General features: G+C 40.6%; 1 protein-coding gene across 2 annotated transcripts; it reads right to left on the reverse strand.

Annotated features, from left to right (window-relative positions):
* Positions 1-676: 676 nt before the first annotated feature.
* Positions 677-27244, reverse strand: blot (bloated tubules). 2 transcript variants are annotated; one of them, XM_017148792.3, is made up of 6 exons: positions 27098-27244; positions 14486-15163; positions 6159-6390; positions 3165-3310; positions 2973-3109; positions 677-2907 (listed from the first exon to the last, which is right to left on the reverse strand). In XM_017148792.3, exons 2-6 carry the CDS (start codon positions 15152-15154, stop codon positions 1125-1127), a joined length of 2967 nt encoding a protein of 988 aa, XP_017004281.3. In that variant the 5' UTR covers positions 15155-15163; positions 27098-27244; the 3' UTR covers positions 677-1124. The 2 variants fall into 2 exon arrangements, with proteins under 2 accessions (XP_017004281.3, XP_070071342.1); XM_070215241.1 differs by lacking the exons at positions 14486-15163; positions 27098-27244 and adding an exon at positions 8275-8497.
* Between the last annotated feature and the right edge of the window lie 415 nt (positions 27245-27659).

The raw sequence follows: 27659 nt of genomic DNA on the forward strand, positions 1-27659 counted from the left end.
TTAAATATTTAGAATGTTTTTAGACAATCAAAACAATTTTCCTAAATGATTATGCTAATATATGTTTATATGATACTGGAAACTTTTAGAAATAGAACTTATACCTTACAACAACACTTTCCAGCTTTAAAAACACTCTTCAAACTACTCAGAACTCATTGAAACGTAGTATAGACGAAATCCATTTTTAAAGTCTGAAGAATCCCACGCAGTTCCGTTTCAAAATAACGGTACATAATCGATAAATAATTTATCGCCTTCATAAGCTTTCGATTTCGTTGGCGTTTGCGTCAGCATAACTTGCTCTGCGGCTAAAAACAAAAGTAATCTTTAACGAAATTTAATTGCCATCTTAGGATATTCACTTGCCCAGAAATCTCGTTCGCGAGACCATTTTGTGCAAATTTGTAGCGAAAATTTATAGCTTAGAATAGCCGAATATAAATTCTAAGCTGGATTTTGGTAGTTAGCGGCGGCAGAAGCAGTCGACACGATCCACCGATCATGTTCGAGCACGTATGCTAATTGAAATTCTGGTTCTCGAACTTGAATCCATGGATGAGATGTTCAAGTAAGAGTTTTGCGATTAGGAAACAAATTTAGCACCCGACTTGATAAATACCCGAACTTTGATATTTGATAACCATAAAATTTCGAAGTAAGGAACACACGGGCGTTTCATAATTTACTAATCGTACTATTTATTACATAAGATCGTTTTCGAAATCGTTGTGGTTTTGTAACTTTACAATGGATGCTTAGGCTAGGTTATTTCATGTTTTTCAGGCACTCGAATCCATGATAGTTCAATGTGCTTAGACTAAATGTATACTTCTACTCCTCCTGCTCCTGATTTCCAGATTTAGAACAATGACAACGGAATTTTCTCGACTTAAGCTAAGGAACTAGATCGTAGAACTATATCTAGGGACGCCTTTCACTCTCTCTCTCTCTCTCTATTTACAGCTCGCAACTAGAAGATACACGTTACAATTAGGTGTGCCTTAGGTGCAATACGGACTACGGATTGCGGATTACAGATACAGATACGTTTGTTTTGGATGCAACAAGTCTTTTTGAATGTGAATGCTTCGTTTCCTCCTCCTATGGACTCTCGCCTCGTTTCACAGCTCCGTGGAATACTCTTCTGGATTCACGTTGAACTTCCGCCAGCAAATGTGATCCGCTGCACCACCCGCATTCGCCGGTGGTGGCAGCTTGTGTGAATTGACATTGACCACCGAGCTGGCCGAACGCTTTACATGAACGCTGGGCGGCGGCGGCTGTTGGGCGGGAGCGGCCAGGCAGCCGGTGGAGCGGCCCAGCGGATTGCGGGACATGGCCGAGGTGGAGTTATTGTTGCTCTTGCCATTGCCATAGGTGATGGACTCGTTCGAGGGCGAAATCTCTATCCGCGTGGCATGTGATCCACTGCCTCCGTCGGACAGGCGGCGTATGTAGACCACCTCGCGATGCTTCTCCACCGATTCCCTCGCCGGCGGCGGTGGTCGCATCTGCGTCTGCGGCTGAGCTGTCTGCCGCATTCGCTGGGAATACCGCGTGGGCTTCGAATCGCTCGCCTGGAAGGGCACATATTGCTGTTCCCGGGTAATTCCCGGAAACTTATCCACACTGATGTCCTCCTCGATGGCCGAGTCCCCGAACATGGAGCCACTGTAGTTGGGCGAACTGTTGCCCGGCGTCGAGGACTTCCAATGCTGCTGATGCATGGGCGTCTGGTTTTGATTGCCATTCTGTACGCCATACTTCGTGGCACTCGAGTACTGACCCTTCTTGATGGAGTGCGTGTAGTCCCGGGTGCCCCGGCGCCTTAGGGTAAAGTCCCTGCGTCCTGTGTCCTGGCAGACGGAGCGCCATTGCTTCCAGGAATGGCGGGCCAGCGGATCCGCCGGACCCCACTCCTTGGCCGGCTTGGAGGCCTCGCAGATCATGCCGAAGAAATTGTACTCCACCTGCCGGAAGATCTGCACACAGGCGATGATCACAATAACGGCTAGGACAAAAAGAATTGGCGCCCAACGTGGGAGATATTCGGCCAGCAGATCATACTGATCGTCGTCGGCACACCACCACACCAGGATGCCGGTGAGAATGGCCGGGCAGATGACCCACAGCCACATCCAGACACGAAAGATGGGACGTCCGATGGAGAACTCCAGATCGGTGTAGATGTTCTTGGCCCCGTAGATCCAGGTAATGGCAATTAGCTCGAAGACCAGAGCAGTCACCACCATGGTGCCCACCAGTCGCGAGTCCAGCACGCGGGCAATGAGGAACTTGGGCGCCGCAAACGATATGACCGCCACCACCAGTCCAATCAGGCAGATCACATAGTTGGGGCGTCGTGGCACGAGACGGGTGGAGGTGTAGACCGCCACCGTGATGGAGACCATGGCCGCCAGGATGATGAGGGCGTAGATCAGCGAGGGAACGAGATGCTGCAACAGATGGCTATCGCCCTCCCGCGAGCCATTCAAAACCCGATCATAGATGGCGGTCAGCGGCTTCAGCTCCTCCATATTCTGATAGCCATTTGCGGAGAGATCGAACTGGACCATGAACAGGGTCACGGCAATGGCGTTGATCAGCAGATTGAAGCAGAGGTAAACCACCGAGGTTCTCACGGCGTCGCCTTTGTAAAGGAACTTTCCAGTCACCATGGGCATGGCTCCAAAGCCGCAGTTCACCGAGAAGAGGACCTGCATGAGGGCATTGAACCAGATGTTGCTCTCGGCCAGCAAACTGGCATCGAAGCCCCAGAGTTCCGGGAAGTAGTGACGACTGAAGGAGTTGCGCACCTCCCAACCTGTGAGGGTGCAAAGCAGGATCAGGCCAACCAGTCCGAAGGCAAAGACGCTGCGCCTCAGGATCTTGGCATTATGGGTGCTAAAAAATTTAAAATAAAATATTATTAAATTTATTTAACTAATATTTAAGGTGTCGAGACTCACCATAGCATTACCACGATCCAGAGACCTATTAATCCCGCTGAGAGGAGACCAAAGTACATAGGATTTCGCCAGAAGGGAGTGAGAAAGGTCTGCTGCAGGCACTGTTGTCCACTGGTTCCCTCCAGGAGGTAGCCACTCTAAAGAATAGGAAATATGAAAATTGAATTCTTCGGGGTTTTAGATATTCCTTACCTGTCTCAGCTTCACGGGTCCGGCGCACTCCCGGAATGGCAGGTCATTCGAGGCGAACATTCCGATGTAGGCCAGTGCCAGCACGGCCTGCAGGGACACCCAAATGGCCGAGAGCCAAGAGGCGAAGCGACTGATGATGCAGGCTCCTAAAAAAGGTAATGATTAATATTATTATTTAATAATCAGCACATACAATATATATGAAATCAAGAAAGACATTTATTAAACAGGTCTAAAAGGCCCAATTATCTTTCTATTTTATTCGGTTGTTATAAAGAATGTTCTTCCTTCTTATAAAACCCATATTATATTGTATAACCCAGACCTATTCTCGTATCCCGAATCAGACTTCGTTCAAAGTACGATCCTAACGCATCACCTTGCTAATCGACTACAAAAGAGCGGAAGAGGAGGAACCCAGTTAATTAAATTACTTTTGTCATTTAAATGGCAAAATTCATAAAAGCAAGAGCATTCGTTTGAAAAGAGCTCAAGTGAAAACTAGTTATAAATGAGAACGAGATTTTTTAATATCTTTACATTTACATTTATAACGTATTCTGCAGCGACTGAAAAGCGATTCGCTAAACCAGATCAATTTGACCTTAAAAACACACCCAAAGCTGTTAATAAATATATGTATTGTAAATTGATTGGGGGACTACCCAAAGACGACATTGAAAAGTGTTCGAAAACCTTAATAATGATTTAGGTTTTTAAAGGTTTTAGGGTTAGGCCTTTGGTGGCTCGATAAATATGAATAAAATATTTTAATTAGCATTGTCTGTTATAGTGACCGCAACTGTATTTCCCTGTTTATTACACACTTCCTCTCTTTTCATATAGGCCACATTGTATTTCCATTCGTTTGCCGATTCCGTTAGCACTGTTTTTTATGGCTATATTGCAGTACTGATCTGATCTGCGCTACAAATCAAGCAAAAGGTGAAGGAGCAAAAGCTCATCGCTCATCTGACTTATAGATTCTGTTCTTCGTTCATTCATGTACGCAATCGGCACGTGTCGTGAATATTTTGCCTCATTTATCGTAATTATAGGCTGCGAACCACTCACTCGTGAAACGCTACACTCAATGAGCTCGCTGGTTTCACAATGAAATGGGTACATTAAAGCCAGTCGTCGGTGGCTCGAAAAATGTTAAGTGTTGCCTTCGGTCATTTATGAGTTTTATAAGTCATAAGAAGTTAAATGTGTGGCCAGAATAGGCTTTAATGATGACTCTTTAGTTTATCACCCCAAACACAGTGTTGTCTTTGGCCAAACAAATTTATTTAATTGAGATTCGTTTAATAAACATAGTGCTTTTAAAACACATACGTATTCCTTTTATTAAGTGTTTAATGATCATAAATTGTTAATAAAATGCATTTAAATGGAAGTGATTTCCTAGTTAATTGCTCATAAAAAGAGTTGCTTTAGGCTAAAGTCATCACCTAATGAAATATCTAAAGAAGGCATAATATTCACGAAAACGTGATCTTTGAAAATATGATAAATTGCTCATACGCACTGTGGGCTTTTTTAAAAAATATTTTAATAGTTACTTGGGATGTCTTCCGTTTTATATAGCCTTTTATTTTAGAACTTTACAAAAAAGGGCGATACAACGAAGGCATTCCTTTGCAGCCACCAAGCATTCACGTGTTTTTGTTGGTGTTTTTATTATTACTGAGGTCTTTTCGAAGGTGTTGTGTCGTAATTTGCAGTTGTCGTTTTTGCTTTTTGCCATTATTAGTTGTTGCTCATATTGCTCGATTTTGAATTCGTTTGTTTCTCGTTACAATTGTTTTTGGTTTATACTTTTGTTCATTTAGAATTTGCCTTAAACGTCTCTATGGTTATTTTTTGTGGACGCGCCGCCGCTTTGCCCGCTTTCACCGCTCCGCAGCGCCATCTTCCATTTTTGCTCGTCCGTTTCCGTTTCCGCTTCCGTTTGCGGTCCGCTTCCGGTCCCATGGCAGAAGGGGGCGGGTCGGGCGGCGTTCAGTTTTTTTTTTTGTTGTTGCTTGCTGTTGTTTTTGTAGGCGTTTTTTTATTACTAGATGTCCTTGTGGGTCGCCGCCCACACGTTTGCCCATCTACCCGCTACCGGGGGGCGTGAACTGGGGGCGTGGCGAGCGGGGGCCGACAGGGGGGCGGGCGATGGCCGCGGGGGGCGTGGCGCGCCAGCGATTACACGAACGGGACACACACACCAATGCATTTTGAGGTTTTAATATTTTTTTGTACGATTTTTTCAGAGATTTTTTGTCGGTCGTCCTGATAACACGATGATGATTTTATCTACTAGGTCACATTTAAGTAAGTCTTCTCTTTTTTTAGTGTATTTTTTATGTGTATTTTTTAGATTTTTTTGTTTGCATTGATATACTTTTGGTCTGATATTTGTATTTTTTCTCATTTTGTCATTATCATTTTCGATTCGTGATACATATATGTCTTAGACTTTTGCGGTTGTTGATTTTGCTTTCTTGTTTATTTAGTTTGCTCCTGTGCTCCTGTGCCTTGGCAATTGCACACATGCACATCCCTTTTGGAGGGGGCTGTGCAGGATATGCGCCTGCTGCGGCCTTGGTTTTTGCTTCAGAGAGTGAGAGAGAGATGACGAAAGTTTTGCAATCGTAACTTCGGCTACCAACGGACACAATTCGAGAGAGTGGGGATGAGACGGGATGTGTCCAACCGTCGTTGCTGCGGAATGCGCGACCGCCCGGAGGAGGTCCTTGCGATGGGGCTATTTAAGTGACGTCCTTCGGAATTTCAACTTGGGAATTATAAGCGCAAGGACTGGGGGCTGCAACTGCAGAGCTTTCCCTTTTAAGCTTCCTCCTGCAATTGGGGATGCAAAAAGCTTCAGCTGCAGCTGCAGCTTTGCGCTTTGACCCCCTTTTTATACCCCTTAGTAAGAAATGGGGGATGCTCAAACACCTGTTGCCCGCCAAAAAGTATGCAACCCCCGAGACTCGAACTCACCTTTGAAAATGGGCGAGGCGCGCCAGGTGTGCGCCGCCCCCTGGCCCAGGAACTGGCCCACTGAAATCTCCAGCAGAATCATGGGCAGGCCGACTAGAAACAGCAACACCACATACGGCACCAGGTACGCCGACCCGTAGCGGTCCAACTCGCGTGGGAAGCGGACCACGTTCGCGTAGCTCAGGTTCAGGCACAAACAGAGCACGAGCCCACGGAACACCGAGCATTTCGTCTGCAATAATAAAAAAGAAATGGAACAAATATTTAAATTAGTTTAGACGGCATGGGTTAAACATTAACCTGATAAAGTGGACTCATTTACTACACCCACTAAAGCTATAACAACACCCGCTAAATCGAATTTAAATATTCCCCATAAACCCATTATTCATAGAGCTTGAAAATTATCGATATTTTGACAATATTGATTCTATAATATGGATTTTTGAAGGGAAAGCTCAAATTAAATAACGAGAAATAGCCAACTGTCGATATTTTTCAAGCTCTTATTAATCCCCAGCAAAAACGTAGGACTTAAATGTCGAATTTTTCAATAAAATCTATAAACAATAAAAACATTTTTTGTCAGTGAAAAATAATTAATTCAAAGTTACGTTTTATAGTTCTCATTAAATCGTTAGATATAAAATACAGAATCAATAACAAAAATATTACCAAGTTCACAGACATCAACTATTTCTGTGAATGGTTTTAACCCTGAACCCCCTTCGAAGAAAGTAAAAGTCAGCAATAAACCAAGTATTTAACCGTACGAAAAATTTGCGCAGCTGATGCGAAAATACAAAAGTTACAAATTGCTGTCATATGCAAAGCCATTTGGATTTGCTTTTTGCAGGTAACCCAGACAAATAGCGGCAGTCACAGTCACAGTTGCCGCATCCGCCGACATTAAACAAAAACAAAAACTAATACAGAAACAGAAAAGATACTCCTACAGAGCGTCGCCGTCATTTCCGGTACTTCCGCTTTCGACTTGTGTAATTTCGCTATGCTTCGCTTTATTTTCATTAATTACACAATTTTGCTTTCTGTTTATTTGTCTTACGACTCATATTCCTCGAATTTCCCCCACTCCACGACCAAGCCAACTGCCTTAGTTCTTTGTGTTTGCACAGTGAGCGGCAAAAGAAAGTGCCCGCGACAGCAGGGTGTCATGGGGGATCTTATTAGGCGGCGGTCGAAATTCGCTCATGGCTCTAATAAGTCGTCTGCAAAATGTACAGCATAAGCCCATTAGCGGTGCGCGCGCAAAAACATCAGCAAGCAACTAACAACAGTCCTCACTGTGCTTACTTTCAAAGCCCAAAAAGAAGTACGGAAAAAAGAGGCATAACAACTAAGAAATACCTTGGATTTTGCATATATTAAAAAATTTTGTAAATGTATTTAAGAATCTATCTTTACTTAAGTATATCTATCTATCACCCCCACTTCTTAAATTCATTTTTTCGTAACTCTATAAAGTAACTATTCTCTTAAGATCTTCCATGCTTTATAACTTAAGAACTCCATACGAAATAACTCTTTATTGATGACCAAGTTATCCAAATTAATCGCTCCATCAAATTACTAATCGATCAAAATAAATCTTATCTATAATACCTTTAAATTTTACACACCTACAACAGTTTTTGAAACCCGAAACCTTTTTCCTTAATTATCATGTTCTGTGTAAATATTTAATTCATAAATGGTTAATAAATTAATCAAATCAAATAATACTATTTAATAAAGAACTAAATTTCATAACTTCTAAACCCTTAAACACAGGGTATTTCGAATGGTTAGTCGGCGGAGCGCTTTTAAGTGAAATTCATTCAGTTAGACAAACGAACTGCCAACAGGGCACCAACAGCATCAGCATCCGTAGGTAGAGCGGTAACAACAACGTGACGCCCAGGTAAACGCAGTTAATAAAGCGAAAACCGCACGGTGAAAATGTAAACAAAAAAAATCGACCAGCCAAGCGGCGTTTGGAGTTTATGAGCGTGCAGATGACGAGCATTAAATAGGCATATATCATATATACCACATATGCCATATCATGCATGATGGCCCCCGCAAAGCCCACATAGCCCCGCGCCCTATCACTTACTTTTCGATAGTATCGGAAGGGGACATCCTCGTGCACAACATACAGATAGTCGGCTAAATACTTTGTCGTTGGTATCTCCATCTTGGGACAGACTTTGTATTGTTTAAAGTCAAAGAACTTGTCATTTTCTTGCATTTGTTTGTTGTTACATACAAATCAGGTTTTGTATTGTTATGCTTTGGATCTACTCGTTATTCGTTTGTTTCCCTTTGAGCTGAAATATTAATTGCACTGCACTCGAAAATAAATAAATTACAATTAGCAAGAGCACTCGTGTGGATTTTTAAGTATTTCGTATTTATTTTTTAAACATCATGTTAATTAAAGCCTCGACTTGTTGCATTTGTGTCAAGAAAATAACAATATTTTTATGCAAGTGGAACAAGTTATCACGTGACGACAGCGAGCCAACAAAAAGCGCAGACTTTTAAAATAAATTGGCAACACCTTCAGAGCCTGGCCCTGAACCGCTTATTGAATGTCTCGCTGTCTCGTTTGTTTTTATTTCATATAAGGTATTTGTATTCTTTTTTTTCGTCTCGTTTAACACAGATCGCCAACGCATATCAATGACAGTTGTTATGGAACTATAGTACTCGAGCTCCTTCCACATGTAATAAATATACACATATATAGTTGTGGTTGCGGATTGCCTGGAATTCAATTACATTTCATTGCACAGAACTCATTGGTCAGGCGATTCACTTCACACTTTTGCATTTTCCCCAATTGCACTGCGTTTCCTTTTTCTTTTGGCTGTTTATTTATTCTTATTTTTATTTAATTTTTTTGTAGCTTTTTAGGCCTTTTGGTCGAGCGTGTGCACTCATCACCGGTGCAGCGCCGAGTTGCGACTGCGCAGACGACGATTTTGATTGGGGGGAAAATCGAATTCGAGTGCCCGAGGAGAAAGAGCCGGCCGAGAAAGATGGCCAAACAAGTTTTCCCCCGATGGGTAAACTTTTATTTGGGATTTGGGATCTCTCTCCGCTTGATTTTTCCTCTGGCTGGGTTTTCATCTGGATGAAACAACTCAGATGTTGTTTGTGGACCACACGGAGCGTGCGAGCGAGCGTACCTAACTGCTCTCTCATTAATGCAGAACTGACGACTGACGTAGTGCCGGCGGCAGCGAAATAAAAACAGCACTACCAGCAGCGGCTCAAAAGCAGCGACGGCACCAAAGCGTGGCTTTCTATGCACAGTGGCTGCGCAAAGTCAGCGCACGCCTCCGCTCTGCGCATCTGCTGGAAACGCGGAGCCGAACTCACGCTTCACTGGGTTTTCTTTGGAAATTTATGCATGCTTCTACCAGTACAGAGGGAAAAAATTAAAATACTTGGTCAAATTAATTCAAAGGGGCTTACATAACAAAAACGATTAAAGTATAACTTATTTTGAAAAAAAAATTTTATTTATAAAATTTACTGTATTAAGAAACAATTTTTTTTAGCTTTTCAGCTAACAAGTAGTTATTTCATGGGTAATTATATTAATTACATTCTTATTTTTCCCAGTGCACTTAACTTTCCTGATTGAATTTAATCGTCACAGGTTCTTTGAAGCTCTTCAACATTCTAAGCTCGCCCACGTGGGTTAATTGAAAAAAAAAGGGCAGAGAACACAAAGATGCTGGTTGAATGAGACTCTTTTTCTATTGCTTAATGATGCCCTCAGGCAGCGTTCCCATGTCTCGAAATCCATCTGCATAATTAACCTGTCTTCTGCACAGCAGGAAGTGCCCACCGCAAAGAGCAGAAACCGTCTATTAGTCTTGGCTCTTTGAGCCGCTTCTCATACTAAAATTAAATTTCATTTTAACACGTTCTTTTGGCGCAGAAAGAGAGAAGATCGAGGCAATTTCTAATTATTATGTAAGCATGCGAGCGAAACTGGCACTGGGCGCGTAATTAACAGCACTCACTGTGCGATCAAAAAAAAAGCAGAGGGGGAATGGGAAAAAATTATCGAAGTAGCGCCGAGCAAAATAGGTGGATGGAATGAGCGCTAATGGAAAATAAAAATATTATTATTAGCTAGAATTTATATTTGGCATCAAAGTTCTGCCTTATTGAGCGGAAGTTCCAACGAACTGCTAATAAAATCGAATCAATGAAGGCTTGACTTTCTCAACTCGATGATCACATCAAGAACTTAAACACATTTAGCATAAATAATTGCTGTATTTTGGCTTTTTGACGGTTGCGTTTGTGCCTGGCATAACGAATGAGCCTCTAAAGTGGTATAATAAATATGAGAAATATGAAAAGCCAAAAGTAAAAGCGTGGGCTGGGGCCAATTAAGTGCGAGACTTAACCCATAAATACCCGCCAAGGTTTCTCCGGGGTTTTTTCTATCGAGAATTGATTCCTCGATTGTATCAGAATGGAAAGGTCTTGTAGGCTGCACAATAATTACCTTCAGTATCGGGTATATATCACCTGAAACTGGAGTGTGAAAATGTCCCCACAATGGCGATGGTGGTGACAAAAGGTGTCCGAAATAAGGCTATTGTGTGCAGCATATTTTCTGTTGAATAAGCGATGGATGCCTCGACAATCTCTTTGACTGAACGGATCTGGGCACTGGAGCATGGACAAGTGTACGCAGGGAGCTGTAGTTATGCTACTCGCATCTGGGCTATTGTTTTACGACTTGGATTGCGACTCGGTGGCTCTAATCAGTGGCCAGTGAAAGGAGAAGTCATGAAGCCATGCAGCTGTGTGTGATATCGTTAACTCGTCAAATGGTCTCGGTTACACCCAAACCCGGTAGCGCAGTGTAGCGTGTACGGGGATTGTGTATCTCCAACTCAAGGGAATTCTGACCGATTCTTTCGCGAGTGCTTCTCACTTTCACTGAACTCACAGACTCATCGATCTGCCGATGCAATTCTAATAGCCCCCTGCAATTATTGTATTGCATTAAACCAGTTTTTGTACGTATGTGGCTGACGTCATTTCTTATTTTCATTTCTTTTTTATAGCCGAAACGTGCGACTTGCCACTGCCGAATTTGCACCGAAAGTATCTGCCACATTGTAGTTGTTGCCACTGTGTTTTGTTGAACTTGTTAATCAGCGAATTGGAAACGAAATAACATAAGAGATGAAGTAACTGAGCAGCTCGAGAAACATGCATATGGGCAGGGGTTTTCGCTTTTGGGTCTTGGGTTTTGGCCACTCGCATGAGCCGCCAAAGCAATGGAAGGGAAGTCGAAGAGGCAGAGGGGCCATCGATTGTGGTAAGCAAATTGCACATTCGAAAAGTCCCAAGTTAAAAGTAAAAATAAGCAAACAAATATGCGAACTGCCGGCAGGCATGGAATTAGCCGAGCCCAGTTGCAGATACAGTTTAAGCAGCGGGACCATGAAATTGGTCAATAAATTGTACTTTTGAATGCGAAATTTTTGGCAGCAAGTAATTAAATTAGTTTATTATTAAGCTATTTTCAGAGTAAATGTTTATTTAAGCAAATTGATCAATTTATTTTCATTAACTCTTATATTTAATGTTATTCTTTGTTGGTGTAAAACAATTAAATAACTCGAATATTTAGCTACTCATGATCGAAATTTAAGAACTCTTTGTAAATTTTTTGTAACTATTAATTTTAGTAAATTTAGTCATTAAATTTGTATATATTTTTAATGTTTAAAAATTAAAGTTTACTCAGATTTTATATTTCAAATAAAATGTTTCTTCGCCAAAACAAAAGACTTAGGGCACGAACTTGTTGCTCCCAAAACTATGCAATGCTTTATGACAATTGATTTTCCATTTGCTGCTGAAGAAAAATCGTAGCATACCAAAAGGATGAAATGTGTAAAAACGTGCATGTCGAGATAATGTAAAAGCAAATATTGTTGACAGATCGAGTATGAAAACCGCCTATATCACACGTCTATATTCCATAGGAACGATCGGATATACTTTAAAAAAATTGCAGATATTTCACGTAGTTACCTTGATTAAGGTCTAAAGACGTCTATATCTTATAGCTCCCATAGGAAAAATTGTTAAACATTTGAAGATTTTCTTAGGTACAATTCAAAAATTTTATTAGAGCCCTATAATGGTCAAAGTGATCTTTTATAAAAGATTTAAGAAGTAGGTAACTAATCCAAAAACCTAACTATTTTCGTACAGAAAATACACTAATTCAGAACCCGTTTTAAGTAAACCAAGCAAAAATTATAAACCTTCTAATAACTTTTTCCGTATTGAATAACAAATTAAGAAAATATTTACTTTCCCTATTGCTAATATTTTCTAGCTTTATCTTCAAACAAACATTGTAAAGATCTAACAAAATGACTAATTCTACATTTATTCCTGCTCTAAAAAATACGAGGTCTTTAAGCATTTTTTATTGAATTAGCTGCACGCATAACGGACAGTGAACTAGTATGTGTGATGCTAATTAAGACCAATTAGCATCTGTTCGACGCATTTCATATTGCACTTGGCACTTGCACTTCCACTCGGCCGGCGAACCTGGCCTGAATGGGTGAAAATTGCGGGAAACAATGGGAGAGCCATATAGATGCGAAAGACAATGGACAGTCGAGGCGACCAGCTGGGCCCTATCCGGTCCACTGCGATCCAGTCCGGTGCCCGCTGCCTTACTAACCCAAATAGGAGACAAATACGAGCTCACAGATGCCGAAACTAGTTTATGATCGTGTTTATGATGTTGCCGCTGCCCGACCGAGCCCTATAAACAATGACTATTAGACCAAGACACAAGGATGGATTGTATGGGAGACCTGCATTCCCCGCCAGATTCGAGCAACAAAAGAGCTTCAGGTGTTTGAAGGTTGCCATCGCCATCGCCACGCCTTCTGCTGCAACCCAGTTTGTGTAGTCTTAGGTAATCTTTATCTTGAAAACTATTCAAACACCTCAAATCGAAGATCAGCAAACAAAAGGAGGAAGGCAAACAAATCGCGCAAAAATTAACGCGTCTTAACTCTAGAAGATGTAACAGTGAGCTCGAAAAGTCTGAAGATATAGACAAGAAAAGTTGATTACATTAAACTTCACTCAAGAATATATAAATGTTTTATACTTTTTAATCAGCTAAAATCCAAACCCATTATAAAATCATAAAAAACTATTTTTCTGTGTACGAAATTATATAAATATCGCGCACTTATCACCAAAAGTCGATTGCATTGGCTTAGACGAATCGATCGGTTCGAAGCAGACAAACAAAAATGTGAATATTCTCTGGAGACCTGAGACACGTACACAAATTCATTCCGAATATTTTCAGCATTATTAAGCGGAGAAATAAACTTTACAGCGACCGTGAGTAATCAATAAACGGAATCACCGAAGTCTCAAAAGACTCGCCTCACCTGATGATAAGCAGCAGTCAGCTGAGAATAACCCCACCATCATTCTTATTCACATTCATTCTTATTTATTCTCAAAAAATCTGAAAAGGAAGATGAATCAAATCGCTTCTGGCTAGCCCATAACATTGAACAAAAGTTGTTCAACTTGGGAGATCTTGGCTGATAACTTCTAAATAACCAAAACAGGTAGGACCACCGCTCGACTGGGAGCCAAAATAAATTGCATACACGAGCTGCGGCTTCGAAGATGAACTACTTTTTTGAAAGTTCAATCTATCGGAATGCTAAATGAATCTCAAACATGCTAATAAATAAACACACTTTAATTGCTTTGGCTAGGCCGCGAAATAAAAGGCGTGTGGAAGATTAGGTTTCTTTTGGCAGTCTTTTCATTTTAAGGAAGTATAATATGAATTAGGTTCTATAGTCTTAGTGAAGGGCTATTTATTCAAGCATCTATTTACTTTGCTATGAAATGAGAGATAAGTTTGTTAAAACAGATAACAAATAAGACATTTAATAAAATATGATAGTTAGAATGGAATGTTTTCGTAGAAAATATAAATATAATAAATTGTTTGTCTATACTAAGACTATTTGTTATTATTTAATCCTCTCATCTATCTTCACCTAATAATAGTGATTATTAAATAAAAGTTTATCCTATTTAAGTGTTTAATTTCCTTATCCACTTAAAAACCAATCGATTCGTTAACTGTTTTTAGTTTCCTTATAAAAACCAATCGATTCGTTAACTGATTTTATACCATACCATACCCCTTAGTTTTCCCACCATAAAATCCCAATACTTTCCCCGATTTTCACACACACCTGTCAGCCCCGACTCACCTGTTTATTGGCCTCATCCTCGACGGCTGGTAGTAGTTTGGCATTGCTGGCCGTGGTGATGTTGTGGGCGGAGTGGGCCGAGGCCGAAACGGAGAAGTTCTTGGACACCGCGTCGTGATCCATGTCGTGGTAGCCGCCCTGGATTTCGCTCAGTGTGTTGTTGCTGCCGCTCAGGGTGACGATGCCGCTGGAGCTGATGCGACCGGAAGTGGCGGTGGTGCGACCGCCACCACTGTCCACCACACTGGACACCGTGGAGATGCAGCTGCGAGTGGTTTGTGGCGAGGGCGTGACGGTGGGCAGGTCCGCCTCGCTGGCCTTGGCCCGTCGCATATTCAGCCAGGACATTCGCTGCGGCTGTCGGCGATCCAAGGTCACGGATATCTGGCCATTTCCGGTTCCGCCGCCGCCACCTCCACCTCCTCCCGTTGGCGTTCCACCAATATAGACGCAGGTTCGCGACGTGGCTGTGGAATCGCTGCGCAGGCGGCTCGAGTTGCTGTTGTTGTGATTGTGGTTGTTATCATGGCGCGGCAGGGTTGCCATGGCGCCGGATATCTGGCGGTAGGTGGGCGTGGCCGGGGGCTGGGTGCCACTTCCGGCACGGGCTAAGCTGATCTGCTCGGCGAGGGCCTCGTCGCTGCTGCGGGGCTTGTAGCTGCTGCTCATCGATCAGATCTGCGAGATAGCGATAAGAAAAAGGAAAATGTCAATTCAATTTGTCATTTCAAATAAATCTTTTCTAAATAAATAAGGGTACACAAAATGGGGACCGAAAACCTATTCAGGAGTGCCCCACAAATTCCACACAGTCAAACTTCAACCGAAGTATTTTTTGGGATCGGTCAAGAGAAGCCTAATTTAATGTAAAATTTGATCAAAAAATGTTAAATTTTACGTAAGAGATTTTTCAATTACAATTTTATAATAGATTTAACAAGGAACTATTATTTTAACTTTAGGACTGAAATAATCAGAATTTTCATGTTAAAACAGAATTTGTTTTTAAAATTCGAAGATAAGGTTTTATTATTGTAAAACAATATTAAGACAAAATTGTCCACCTTTTTTCTTTGTGTCGGTGAGTAAAGTTCGTGGAAATATCAGAATAACTTCAAAGCCAAACTCCGCCTGCGGAGTTCACACGAAGTCCGAAAATCATATTAAAAATACGATTATATCCGCTGTGGTTTTCTAACGAAATGATTCATATGGGAGATTCGTTGGGGTTTTGTTTAGGGCCTGTTTATATGTTTGGACAACGGATTTGCATGCGAATCGAATTGGAGAGGGAGAACAATGTCTGTCCGTTGAACGGAAAGTGAAAAGTCGCCACAATTCGCAGCTCTGCGAAAGTGAAAGCTCTTTAGCCATTCTACCGCATACTGATGGCCATATTATGCTATGGATTATGACATTGTTCCCGTAGATTCTGCGATCGCATTTTGTCAGGCCATTCAGCACAAATCAGAGCAAATCACTTCATTTGTGCTCTAGACAGGTGAGTCTTTAGCCTGCCGAAATTTCACTTGACTGGTTATTTTTATCAGACACTGACAGAGAAAACATCTCGACAGAAAGTTGACAACAATGAGAGTTGAAACAAAGTCGTAAAAACAACTGTTCCAATATGAACATGGCAAAAAAAAATTGCATGAAAACAAAATAAAGCGATATCAGTTGCTTGGGTCTCTGTTTCCCAACTTATTTTATTGACCTGAAAATGAGTTTATCGTGCTTAAAGTATTTTTAGCGTCCATTGCCATTGCTTAACCCATTGGTTGGCAAGTTTGAATTTGATAATAAATAAGTACTTAATACTTTTTGAATTAAGATTTATTAGTTGATAAAGAAAACTTGATTTTATAGTTCAAAATTATAAAAAATTCATTATAGCCTACATCCAGATAAGGTTTTATTAAGCATTTGGATATCAATGAAACAGAAATTAATCAAACTGGTTTGAATGGTTCAATATTCTTACTGAGCAAATCTATTTACATTTTTTAAAGCCCTACCCTTTAAAGGTCAATAAAATCCCTGTTGATATCAAATAAATCTGTCAATGTATTTTTAAAAGAAAGATAAAGAAAAGACTTAAATACGTTCATAATCATGCCAGCTACCGTCTTCGAACCTTGGCAACACAAATTAAGCAAATATATGCGGCTAATAATCATTAATTAAGCCAAGTGCTCAAATATGTTCAACGATTGGTGTTTATATATTTTTTTTGCACCGCTGGATACAATTCAAATGGCACGATGACTCAACGCGAACATAACATTTCGATTATTAAGGTTGTGTCATTATATTAATGACTGCTCTCATCTTATCGGCACAATGGCACACATTTATCTTGGCAACAGCAGCAGCCTCTTATCAAAATCACCTGAAATGCATATTTACAAATAATTATGCATGCTTGCATAAATGAGCAAAAAAGGTTCGGCGAAAAAAAGGAGAGAGAAGAAAACAAAATCAACTTTTAACATGCGATTGAGTTCGGTGACCAGTAAAACAGTCCAAAAGAGGCCGTATCTGAATCTTGCCCGAGTATTTATACACATTTTCGTTTCAGGCGGGTAAGTCATAAAATAAAAGAAGGCGGGAATCTGAGGTGTTCGACCCAAGGGATATCCTATATAAAAAAAATTAAGGAAAGGTCCCTTATCATTCATGGTAAAAATTCAAAAAAGGATAATATTAAAAATGCACAAAATATTCCAATAATTGCCTAATATTTGAAAAATATTTTTTAAAAAATAATATTTTATATGTAAGTTTATCTCTCAGAAAGTGAGTTTAATTTTTTCCTGGTCTTACACCACTTAATAAATATTATTATCTCTAACGGACTGCAAAATACAGCTAAGGCCCCCGAAACTGTATTTTCCTGAAAGTCCCTTTTTGCGGCTCAAATTACTTCGGCCAGCCGATGTTTATCCACAAACAGGCATTAATGAGTACCGGGTATCGAAGTGTTTACGGCGTCTTCGGCAAAATGAAGGCACCAAAGTGGATGACGGCGTCGTCTCCGCTTGTTTATTATTGAACAGCATTTTGCAAACAAATGTGGCGCCGTAAAGGCAGAGATTTGCATGTTGCAGATACAGATACCGATACAAAATTCGGAGAGATGTGAATGGCTTCAGATACTTCGGTGGCCCACGCACACAGGGGCAAACAGATCGCAGACACAGATGCGAAGTGGGAGGAGACGGGGCGGAACCAAAAGCGGGATCGCTCGACCGTTGGGCGAAGACTCGGAAACCCAGTCCAGCGGGACGAAGCCAAGGGATCCGGCGATCCGGCGATGCATCAAGTTACAAGTTATTAACAGGTACGAGTGCGAGTACAAGTGTTGCCAAGGAAAGCACCATACGATACCCGTACCCACTTTTCTTTGTGCACTCGAACCGAACGGCGACAAGTGCGGGAGGGGAGTTGGGGTTGTGGAAAAGTATGACACTTGATAAAGGTTCTGACGAGGGCAGCATATAGAGTGGCACTATGGTACTATATATAGAAATGCTGGCACCAACTTCCACTTCAGCACCACCACCATCACCACCACCACATAGAACTCAGCCGGGCGTAACCACAACGCCAGACAATTTGCCACTGACCAAAGCCAACGCGAACATTAACTTGCCATTTAGCCCGTACTTATGGCCCGGAGAACCCAAACAAACCGCACAGAACCCCAGATCCATCCACCTTTGGTAATAAAGTTTTTTAGCTGAAATTATCAAGGGTTCACTTCCAAGGAAAGTCCAAGAATCAACTGCTTTGGCAGTCATTATTTTTAATGGAAAAGCAAGTGGATGGCTGAAGCTGACGGTACACAAAAAGCTTCTCTTATGCGAGGTGTACGAAACAAAGAAACCGCAAGATCAATCAATTGTTGAAGGTCAAAGTTTAAGGGTTTTCTTACAGGCAAATGAATATGATATGTTCTTAATGGGTTTTAATGGGTCTATAATGGCATTGTGATAAGGTTGGTAATAAAGATACAAATCTTTCACATCTCTTATCAAATGTTTGGCTTTCCCACGAGGATTATTGTTTTTATGATCTTTTAGTGACTTTAAAAAAACTGATGCGGGACAATGACCGATTTGACGTTATCTAGTATCAATTATCTTCTTCCTCTCTTTTTCGAAGTAAGAGAATCTTTTTTGGTAAAAGCGATATGCGTATGCAATACCAGAAATTTACTATGCGCATATCGATTTGATTTGTGAGTGCCATTTTAAGAATGAACTTTGCCAGCCCTGTTTTTTCTTTCTGTGTGACAACCTTTAACTTTAATAGCATTCCCCTTGGATTACTATCAATTAAACGGAGTACTATGATTAATTTCCAACCCAATTGTAACGAGCACACGTGGTTGACCTTTGACACGGCGAAAGTCCAAACTGCCAGCGATTCGAACGCCCATTATAAGTTTGAACCTGAACCTGGACACAAATGTCACAAGTGGCAGGCAAACAACGGGGTAATTTCCATTTACAATCCGGCGGCACTAATTAGTGTCCAACTGTGTGTGGCTAATTTGGAGATCATCCAACGGGGAGACCAAACCGAATCAAATCAAATCAAAACAAATCTCGTGGCAACAATTCATTTAGTGAGGCTCGGAAATAATCGCAATTGGCATGCTGCTCTATCTTTAATAGCACCGTATCTGTATCTCAATCTGCATTCGGATAATTGAAAGTCTGTGCTTGGCCTGGCGTAAAAGGAAAGTAAAAACTATTTCTATTTAGATGGGTCTCTGTTTATTTCTCCTCTTTCTTCTTCGGCTTCTGAAGGCCCCGCAGAGATCACAGCTACCAACGAAAGTAAAAACAACAAAGCCAAGCTATATACTTGGCTAACTCTAGCTGCTAGCTGCTAACTGCTAACTTCCAACTTCCAACTGACTTGACATAGTTTCTCAAAAGGCAAAGATTATGTAAAATTATGTGCAAATTGAATTGAAACTCAGGCGACACAAGTAAAAGTACCCGAGTATCTTGCAGCTCGGCATCCGCGCGTGTCTGTATCGCATTGATTGCCTCTTATTGATTGTCCAATTCCAATTCCAATCGAGTTTAATTAATGCTGTCCGCTCTGGGGACACGGACCGCTGCAAAATCTCGCCGGGCCACGCCCCTTCGATCGCTTGACTGATTCCCATTCAGAGTGAATTTTCAGCGGTGTTTTCTCAACAAATTGTCACATCTGCACTGGCAATTCGAGTTCCGTTTTTCGTGTTAGTGGGCCAAAAAGAAACACTGGAGATGTGATCCGAAAACTCGTTCGGCCATTATGGCTCTGCAAATTGCATTTAGCCCGTGGTAATTACACTTATCCAGAGATCAAGGCAAGTGGACACTTTTTACTTTTTTTTATTATTATTGAACCTGTTTTGCGCGTGGAGATTAGCCAAGAAATTGCCCACTTGTTTGACACTTGTTTGTCACTGGGTCAAGAGCATAAACAAAAAGATACACCAGGAGGCTTGAAAGATACAACCGCAAACTCGATTCAATAGTTGCGGCTCAGGACTGTGTTGGCCCATGATTTGCATAAATACTTCGTGATGCCCTTGCCGCTCGTTAATTGCATCAGCATCAAGTCGCTGGCAATCATAATCGGTACTCAAAACAAAACTCTACTAAATGTCGGTACCCGAAACCCCCTCCTCAAAAATATTACTCCCATCCCCCCTTAAGTTGCACAACCAAAGTTTCGCTTTTGGTTTCGCACAATGGCAATTATCAGAATCATTAGCAACTGAATGGGCTCCACCTGCCCACCTCCCCCTTATTGACATTAGATTTGCCGCTTTCGCAATCGATTCGAGCAAACAGAAATAGTCAAAGTGGCAATGAAAATGGCGGGATGCTACCTGAATAATTTCAGTTGTTAAAAATCATAGTTAATGCCAGGTGTTTGATAGCTCGTTTATTTAAGTCTCTTTCTTTGCTAGAACAGATGTAGAAGAGTCTTGATTTGGTTGCTCTGATGACTCTAATGAGTTCCCGGTACTAATCTGAATTTTAGCTAATTTCAAGCTCACATGAAGATAAATTTATTTTTTTCCAAAGAATATAGTAAATCAAAAGTAAATATCTATTCCAAACATAAGGAATCAAAAAATGTTCATATTAAACAAAAGAATTAATTACCGTAGTTTTCCTCGAAATTATGCAAAAAATAAACTCCGGTAAGCGATCACATACACACTAATTACAGTCGTTGGCATGCAATTATTTTGATATATTTGTATTTTTCACAGAATTTCAATGAACTTCTTTCCACTTCTTATGGCCAGCCTAAGGTTGAGCCGACATTCATTCATCACTTGTTCGGAAGTAGATAATTTTTAATTTGTATTCAAGTTGGCTTCTGCTTTTTTCGGGGCAACAAGCGAAACTGGAACTGGTAATCAGAGACGTAACTCTGCTCCGAAAAGCTCATTTGAATGCTCCATAAAGAGCAATTGCCACACGGCGAAATGACAATCATTGAGGCACTGGAACCGTCATCAATTTCGATTCAATAGCGCAAAAATTCATGGAAATTACGTTCTCACACACGCGAACGAAAAACATTGAAAAATCCCAACTATAGATATACAAAGCGTTTTGCGGTAACAGAAAAACTAAGCGACGACGACGACAGGTTCGGCGGTACTGACAGACTGAACTGCCCGAGAGCGGAACTGCGATGAGCCGAGCTGAGCGGAGCAATGGTTGAAATACCTGACAGGTAGCGACGGAGCTGAGCGGTACAACACGTGTAACAGCCAAATGTATCTGCCAGATACACAGCTCCTAGCCCATCCGATCAGGCGTCTGGTAGTCGCGGTAATATCAGCGAAACACGCAAACCGTTTTAAGATAACTCCAGAGAGAGGCTCTCGATTTTACCATATCCTGCACACGAAAAAATTATACTAATTTGGAGCTTAGATTTATAGATAAAAACGAATTTGTATTATAATTTCGTCATCAGAACTACAAAGAGAGGTTGAAAGAACTGTGCTCTCTCCCTTATACTATATCCTGCACAGGAAAAAAATTGTACTAGTCTACAATAAGATAGGAATATTATTAAAGATTTAATATTATTTAATTTATATTATTAACATTTTAGATAAAATATTCTCGATTTTTAATGTATTTTTAATAGATCTAAAAGTTTTCAAGAAAGTACAAAAATTCTGTATCTTGTTATAGAATCAATATCACTAAAATGGCACATTTTTAGGTTTTATAAATAATAAGAAATAGTGTTCTAGAATCCATAAATATTTTCGTGCGATATTTTATCTATATCCAAATTTAATAACTAAACAAAACAAAAGGACCGCGAGATAAGATCCAAATGATAAGAGCTAATGTAGAAATGATCTATTTACGCATTAAAACAGATAGGCTATCGGCTCATTGTATTTATTTATTGTTTATTTAATCAACCTTACAAGAAATACATTAATTTGTTCCGTGTACCCAGCACATAGGAACAAATATCCCAAAAACTGGGTTTCATTGAGGGAGGGAAAACCTTCGAAACCCTCGGCAAAGAAGCCGCACAACAAAGAATAAGGCGAACGAAATGCTCATAAACAGGAAATTAATCACTCGAGTGTGTGTATGAGCGTCGATTCCCATTCTCAGGCCCTCTCCTCAGGTAGGAGGAGATATGTCTTGGGTTAAATCCCTGTCGGCGGGAAAGGACGAGGTTGCGAGGAAGTGAGAATTCGAGGGTTAGGGCAAGGTAAGGTTTCAGTAAATTCCCATTTGCCAAGGTCGCTCAGGTATTTACAACTTCATTCGCTGCGTGCAATTCAATTCGGTTTATTTTGACTTTTCGATTGTTCACACAGTGCAGCATAAAGGCGATCATAAAAAAAACTCCCAGGTAGTGCGACGCTATTGGCATAATGCTAATGAGTTCCTAGTTTGAGTTTTTCTTAACGATGATTCAATGGAGGGCCCAAAGAATCTTTGCCAATAACTAATTACAATTGGAGATGTTGCCACTTTCAGAAGGCAAAGTTACCGGTTTCCGGCTCATTCCTAATTATAAATCCGACAACTCAACAATTATTTTTAATATTAATTTAGCATGCATCCAGCAAATAACTCATGGCCCCAGAACATTTGCGCATTACCGATGGTGATCATAAGCTAGGTGTACGAAGTGGAGGGCTTGAACACCTTTTGATACGAGAAACGTGCAAGTGCTTTGTCTTGTTTGGATTTTTTGTTCTACTCAAAAATTAACGAGTTAAGGAAACCATCTTCGCAGCTTCGCAAAAAAGAGCTTAACCATATTGTTGTTATTTAATACGTATTCTGATTTATTGTCTTGAGCCATTGTGTTTTCTAGGGAGCTTTTTTTTCTCTTATAATCCTATGATTTTAAATTTGGTTCTTCCTAATGAGATTTATATTTCGAATTACTAAGTAAAGTAATATATTTTAAACATTTTTTAATACAGATAGAACATATCTTGAAATGAAAATATCAAACTATTATTTTAGATAATTCTTTAATTTGATAATTTCCCATTCCTATTCAAATCTGATTTATGTAGACATTTTCGTCACACCTGAGCTTCCCAGTTAAGACCCCTTTTCTTAAAGACCTCAAGGCAGTTGAGTTGGGGCCGCATTAGAACCGGGCACATCAAAATGAGGAAACTGGTCTATATGTAATGTAAGACACGAGTTCGTCCACTTCCACGATCACGTTTGCATGGTGAAAACAAACCAAACCAGACGAGCAGACACTCGAAAAAAAGGGGACGATAGCCGACTCGCCTTGGCAAGAAGTAACCTGTCAGTTACCAAAATGAGTGCACAGCCATTTTCCGCCAGCATGCTTTACTTTGCTTTGCCTTAGATTACGCTTTTTGTTTTGCTATTTCCCAGCTCCAGCCGCCTTTTGGCCACTTTCTAGCAGCAGACTGTAAGAGTCTAAGAACCGTCGGGCAAATTGCACCACTTTGTGGCGTTCTGGTGGCGAGTCGGACCAAGAGGCGTCATTATCATGGCCATTACCGGCTGCAGTCTACCTTACTGACACCATAAATGGTCCGGCTGTGCCCTCCGAGCCACGGAGTTATGTGCTTTAGGTCCAAAAAGGGGGCCTCTTAAGCGAGTGTGTGTGTGTTCTCGAGAATCTGGAGTTACTTTCCTCTGTTACCTCTGCTGCGTGGAGCAATCGAGCTGCGAGATCTGCAACTCTACCCCCAATCGAATATGACGTGCTCAGGCGTTTATTTCTCCAGCGTTTCTAAGAGCCAACTTGAGGAGATATCGCATTTGTCTCTTGCGTTTTCTTGGAGCTTTAGCTTATAGAAAAGAACGATTTTTATTTGAAATTTTTAGCACCATTTTATAAAAAGTAGAAATTAGCTATACGGAAAATAAACTAAAAATCCATTATGATCTTTTTTGATTCACAGAGAATTCCTTTAAAGAAATTTTAAAAATTAATGTTTATCCTTTATTTCGCATTTCAGAAATTTAAGGATACATATATCTCAGAACTAATCGTTAAAATTAAGGCTTACTTATGAATTTTGATATGGGACTTTAATGTTTACTTCCGAATTCCAAACAATTAAAGATTTTTACTTTTAAACTTTTTCCTCAGATCCGAAGGTGAATGTATATTCTGCTACCCGCCCAACTTCCTCACTTTTACAGTCATTTTGCCGCTTTTGATTTAGTTACAACGTCTATTATGGGTTCACACAGTTCACATGGCTCATGGATTTTGAGAACACGACAACAATAAATAAAGATTCATCGGGTTTTGGGGGGTGGGATCGGGTGAGAGACTGGTATTATGTGGCTGGCTTGCATACTATATTCAGTTAGCACTTGCCGTAACTCTTCTCGCCTTTGCTTATATTTATTCGAGAGTGACTTCATTTTCTCAGGGCTGAGCCGAGCGATCTAAGGTGACATGCAACCCCCGTTTCGGCCTTTTTTTATACACTTTTTATCGTATAACGTTCCATTGTTCCGAACAATGTGCACCGCACACTCTTTTTTTTCCACATGCATTATAAAACAAGCACATAACTATACGAGCACCTGAATATATATATAGGTGTTTCATTTGCACATAGCACACTTACGGCGCTTATTGTTTAAGCTTTTCGATTGCCAAACACCCCGAAAATTTTAAGAAAAAATTTGAGCACGTATGGCGGAGATTGGGAGCCAAGTACACCGGCTGGTCAGTTCTGCTGATGACAGCAGAGCTGGAGAATTTTGAATTAATTAGTCTAGGTCTAGAATCTAGAGTCTCCGCTCGCAAAAATAACGGTCAGTTGGGAGGGCACAAAAAATGGAAATGCGAGGCAAGAAATGTGCGGCCCACAACGAACCATGGTGCATTTGCCAAGGAAAAAAGAAAGAAGCGAAAATACAGAAAATATAGAGAACGAAAGGTAAGAAGCCAGAAATGGGTAGGGAAAGAACTGCCTCTGGCAGCTAACCTCAAGTAAACTTGGGTTCTGGTTCAGGCCAAAACCGAAGAGAGATATAGAGGAAAAAACCTGATGACTCAGTCACGAAGCACAAAGTTGATGGCTTCCCCTCGGGAAAGTGGCGGAAAGTATGGGGAGTGGGTGAGCTGTGGGTGGGGGAGAGTGAGGGGCACCTTCCTCTACTTCCCGACACTGCAGTTAAGTAAAATATTAAAACAAAAGATAATGGCCAAGTGCAAATATTTACCTAGCAATGCATTCTACAGCGGATATTACGCGTTTGTATGCCATTTCCTTCGGAACAATTCTAAATGGGCCACGCAAATGGGTAAACACTCGATTAAGAACGAAAACAAGAGTGACTTTAGTAGTTTCCACTTAATTTAAGACACTATTACTGTAAATGCTAAAAAATAGATTCTTAAAGATAAGAGATAAGGAAAATAGCCTTGAGATTTTAGCAACATCTTATGATAAATTGAAAGCAATTGTTCAAAAGGTTTCTCAAATTTTAAGCAACGCTTCTTTTTCACCAAATTAAATCGCTAGTTTTGTAGAACATTGGAAAAATATTTAATTAAATACATTAATAATATTATTAACGTCTCAACAAGTGTGTAGAAAGAGCAAATGAGGTGTGGACCATTAATTCTCTACGGTTATCAAATACTAAGTTTATTTTCTGCATGCAAATAGTAAAGTGGAACGGCAATTAAAATTGAGCAAATAAAAATTTCAATGGTGGCAATCAGGGAAATTAAATAATGTACATAAAGCAAAAATGAGAACTTTGATATCGCCGCAATGGAAGCAAGGTACAGTAATGACATCTGAGACTATATCATTCAGAATATGAATTTCATATATAAGCAGTGAATGAATGAAGTTTACACATACTGTTTGCGCATTTGCCAATATAAATATGTAAATAACTTCTAAGATGGCATTGAAAATAAGATATTAAATATTATTTGACCAACGAAATTTGTATAGTCAACCTTTTAAGATATGAATACTAACTAAACTAAATATTATTACAGCCCACTGAGGGCACCACATCATACCTGGTCTTTTAATGACTCAAGATCACCACTGCGATTACGATATTTACTGATGACATAGATAACTCTCGCACTTAATCACTAAACATAGTCGGGGTCTTATCGCAATTTATGGGTGGGTTCTGTAAGCGTAGGGCCAAAGAGTTAACTACGGTCTGGACTAGCTAATTATAGCGGAAGTCGAAAATGCAGCGCCAATACTACGTAGTTTAGCATTGAACTTGCCGAGACGATCGACCAAGCGATCGCGACTGACTGACTTTCCAGGGGCTTATCAAGGTGGGCCAGGTTTCAGCGAAACTTCGTTAAAATATACGGCAACAGCAACTGTGATGACCGCCAGTTAAGGCAAAAAACAAAAGGCAGTTGCCAAAGAGGAACGGTAAGGAAGGAAAAAACAGTGGAAATTACCCACTAAAACATAAAAAACTTTAAAAAAATCCAAAATCTATCAAAAATTTGTTAAAACTTTCGAATTTAAAAACGTGTCGTAACATTTTGTAGATTTTTTTGAGAATAAAAAAGTTTAAAAAGTTAATAAAAACAGGATTTAATTTCCAGTTGTCGTATGAGGTGTGAAAAAGATCTCCAATTAGTTTTACAGGAAAAACATGTATCAAAATGTAAATATTCTTTTCATGTGCCTCCTGACCGGAATAACAGCTAACCGGTATTCACTGTACTACAGGCAACCGAAAAAGTGGAAGAACATGAGCACGGGAGCGCACGAAAAACACAAAAAGCGAGGAACGTGTGTGCATGAGAATTGCAAAGGTAAGGTAAGGTAAGGAAAGGCTGGAGGAGATGGGGTTGGGCGATGGGGGTTACGGGAAGGCAAGGAGAACCGAGTCAGGAGCGACAACCGCAGCACGAAACTGGTCGGACGGGTCGCTATAGTGGCCATATAGTCATGGGACAGCCCAGACAGGAGGGAGGATCAGTTCGGATCGACGGCGGGCGTCTAACTTTTTATTCTCCCCGACGACGGGGGGCTTCTTAAAATATGCACCACATTCAGTCGCATGCACTGCGGCTTTTTGCAATTACCATTTGCATTTCACGGAGTTATCAACACGGCACATGGGCACACACGGAAACACGTACGGATAGAACAATTTAAAATGCACGGAATAAAATGCTTATAAGGCAGTTGGGGGTGACGACGCGGAACAACGCGACAACCGATCGGATGGAGGCGCGCAACTTGACTGGGAGCTCGGCCCAGAACTCCAACTGAAAAACCACCCGGAAAGCTCACTCTTCAATCTGCAGAGCTCTCTGCATATCTCTTCGGGTCTCCGCGTATCTCTTTTGATCTTGAAGAGCTCTCTTTTTGACCTTTTGCCGCTGTTTAAACATGCGCGCTATATATTTAACGATCAGCTGAAGTAACGCTTTTAATTTTATAGTCACGGAAAAACATCGAGTATAACTATTTAAATTAGGATTTTACATTTTTATGTAAGAGAAAGGGCCAAATACTTATTTGTTTCAAACAGTTTTCGTATAAAAATCTCAAGGTCTTCGCAATTTGATATCTAAAACATTCTATAGTAATTTCTAAAAAATATTTCTCTACCCACATTTAAAGAAAATTCAATAAGGGAAG

The sequence above is a fragment of the Drosophila takahashii genome, chromosome 3L (assembly GCF_030179915.1).
Source record: "Drosophila takahashii strain IR98-3 E-12201 chromosome 3L, DtakHiC1v2, whole genome shotgun sequence".
Lineage (NCBI taxonomy): Eukaryota > Metazoa > Arthropoda > Insecta > Diptera > Drosophilidae > Drosophila > Drosophila takahashii.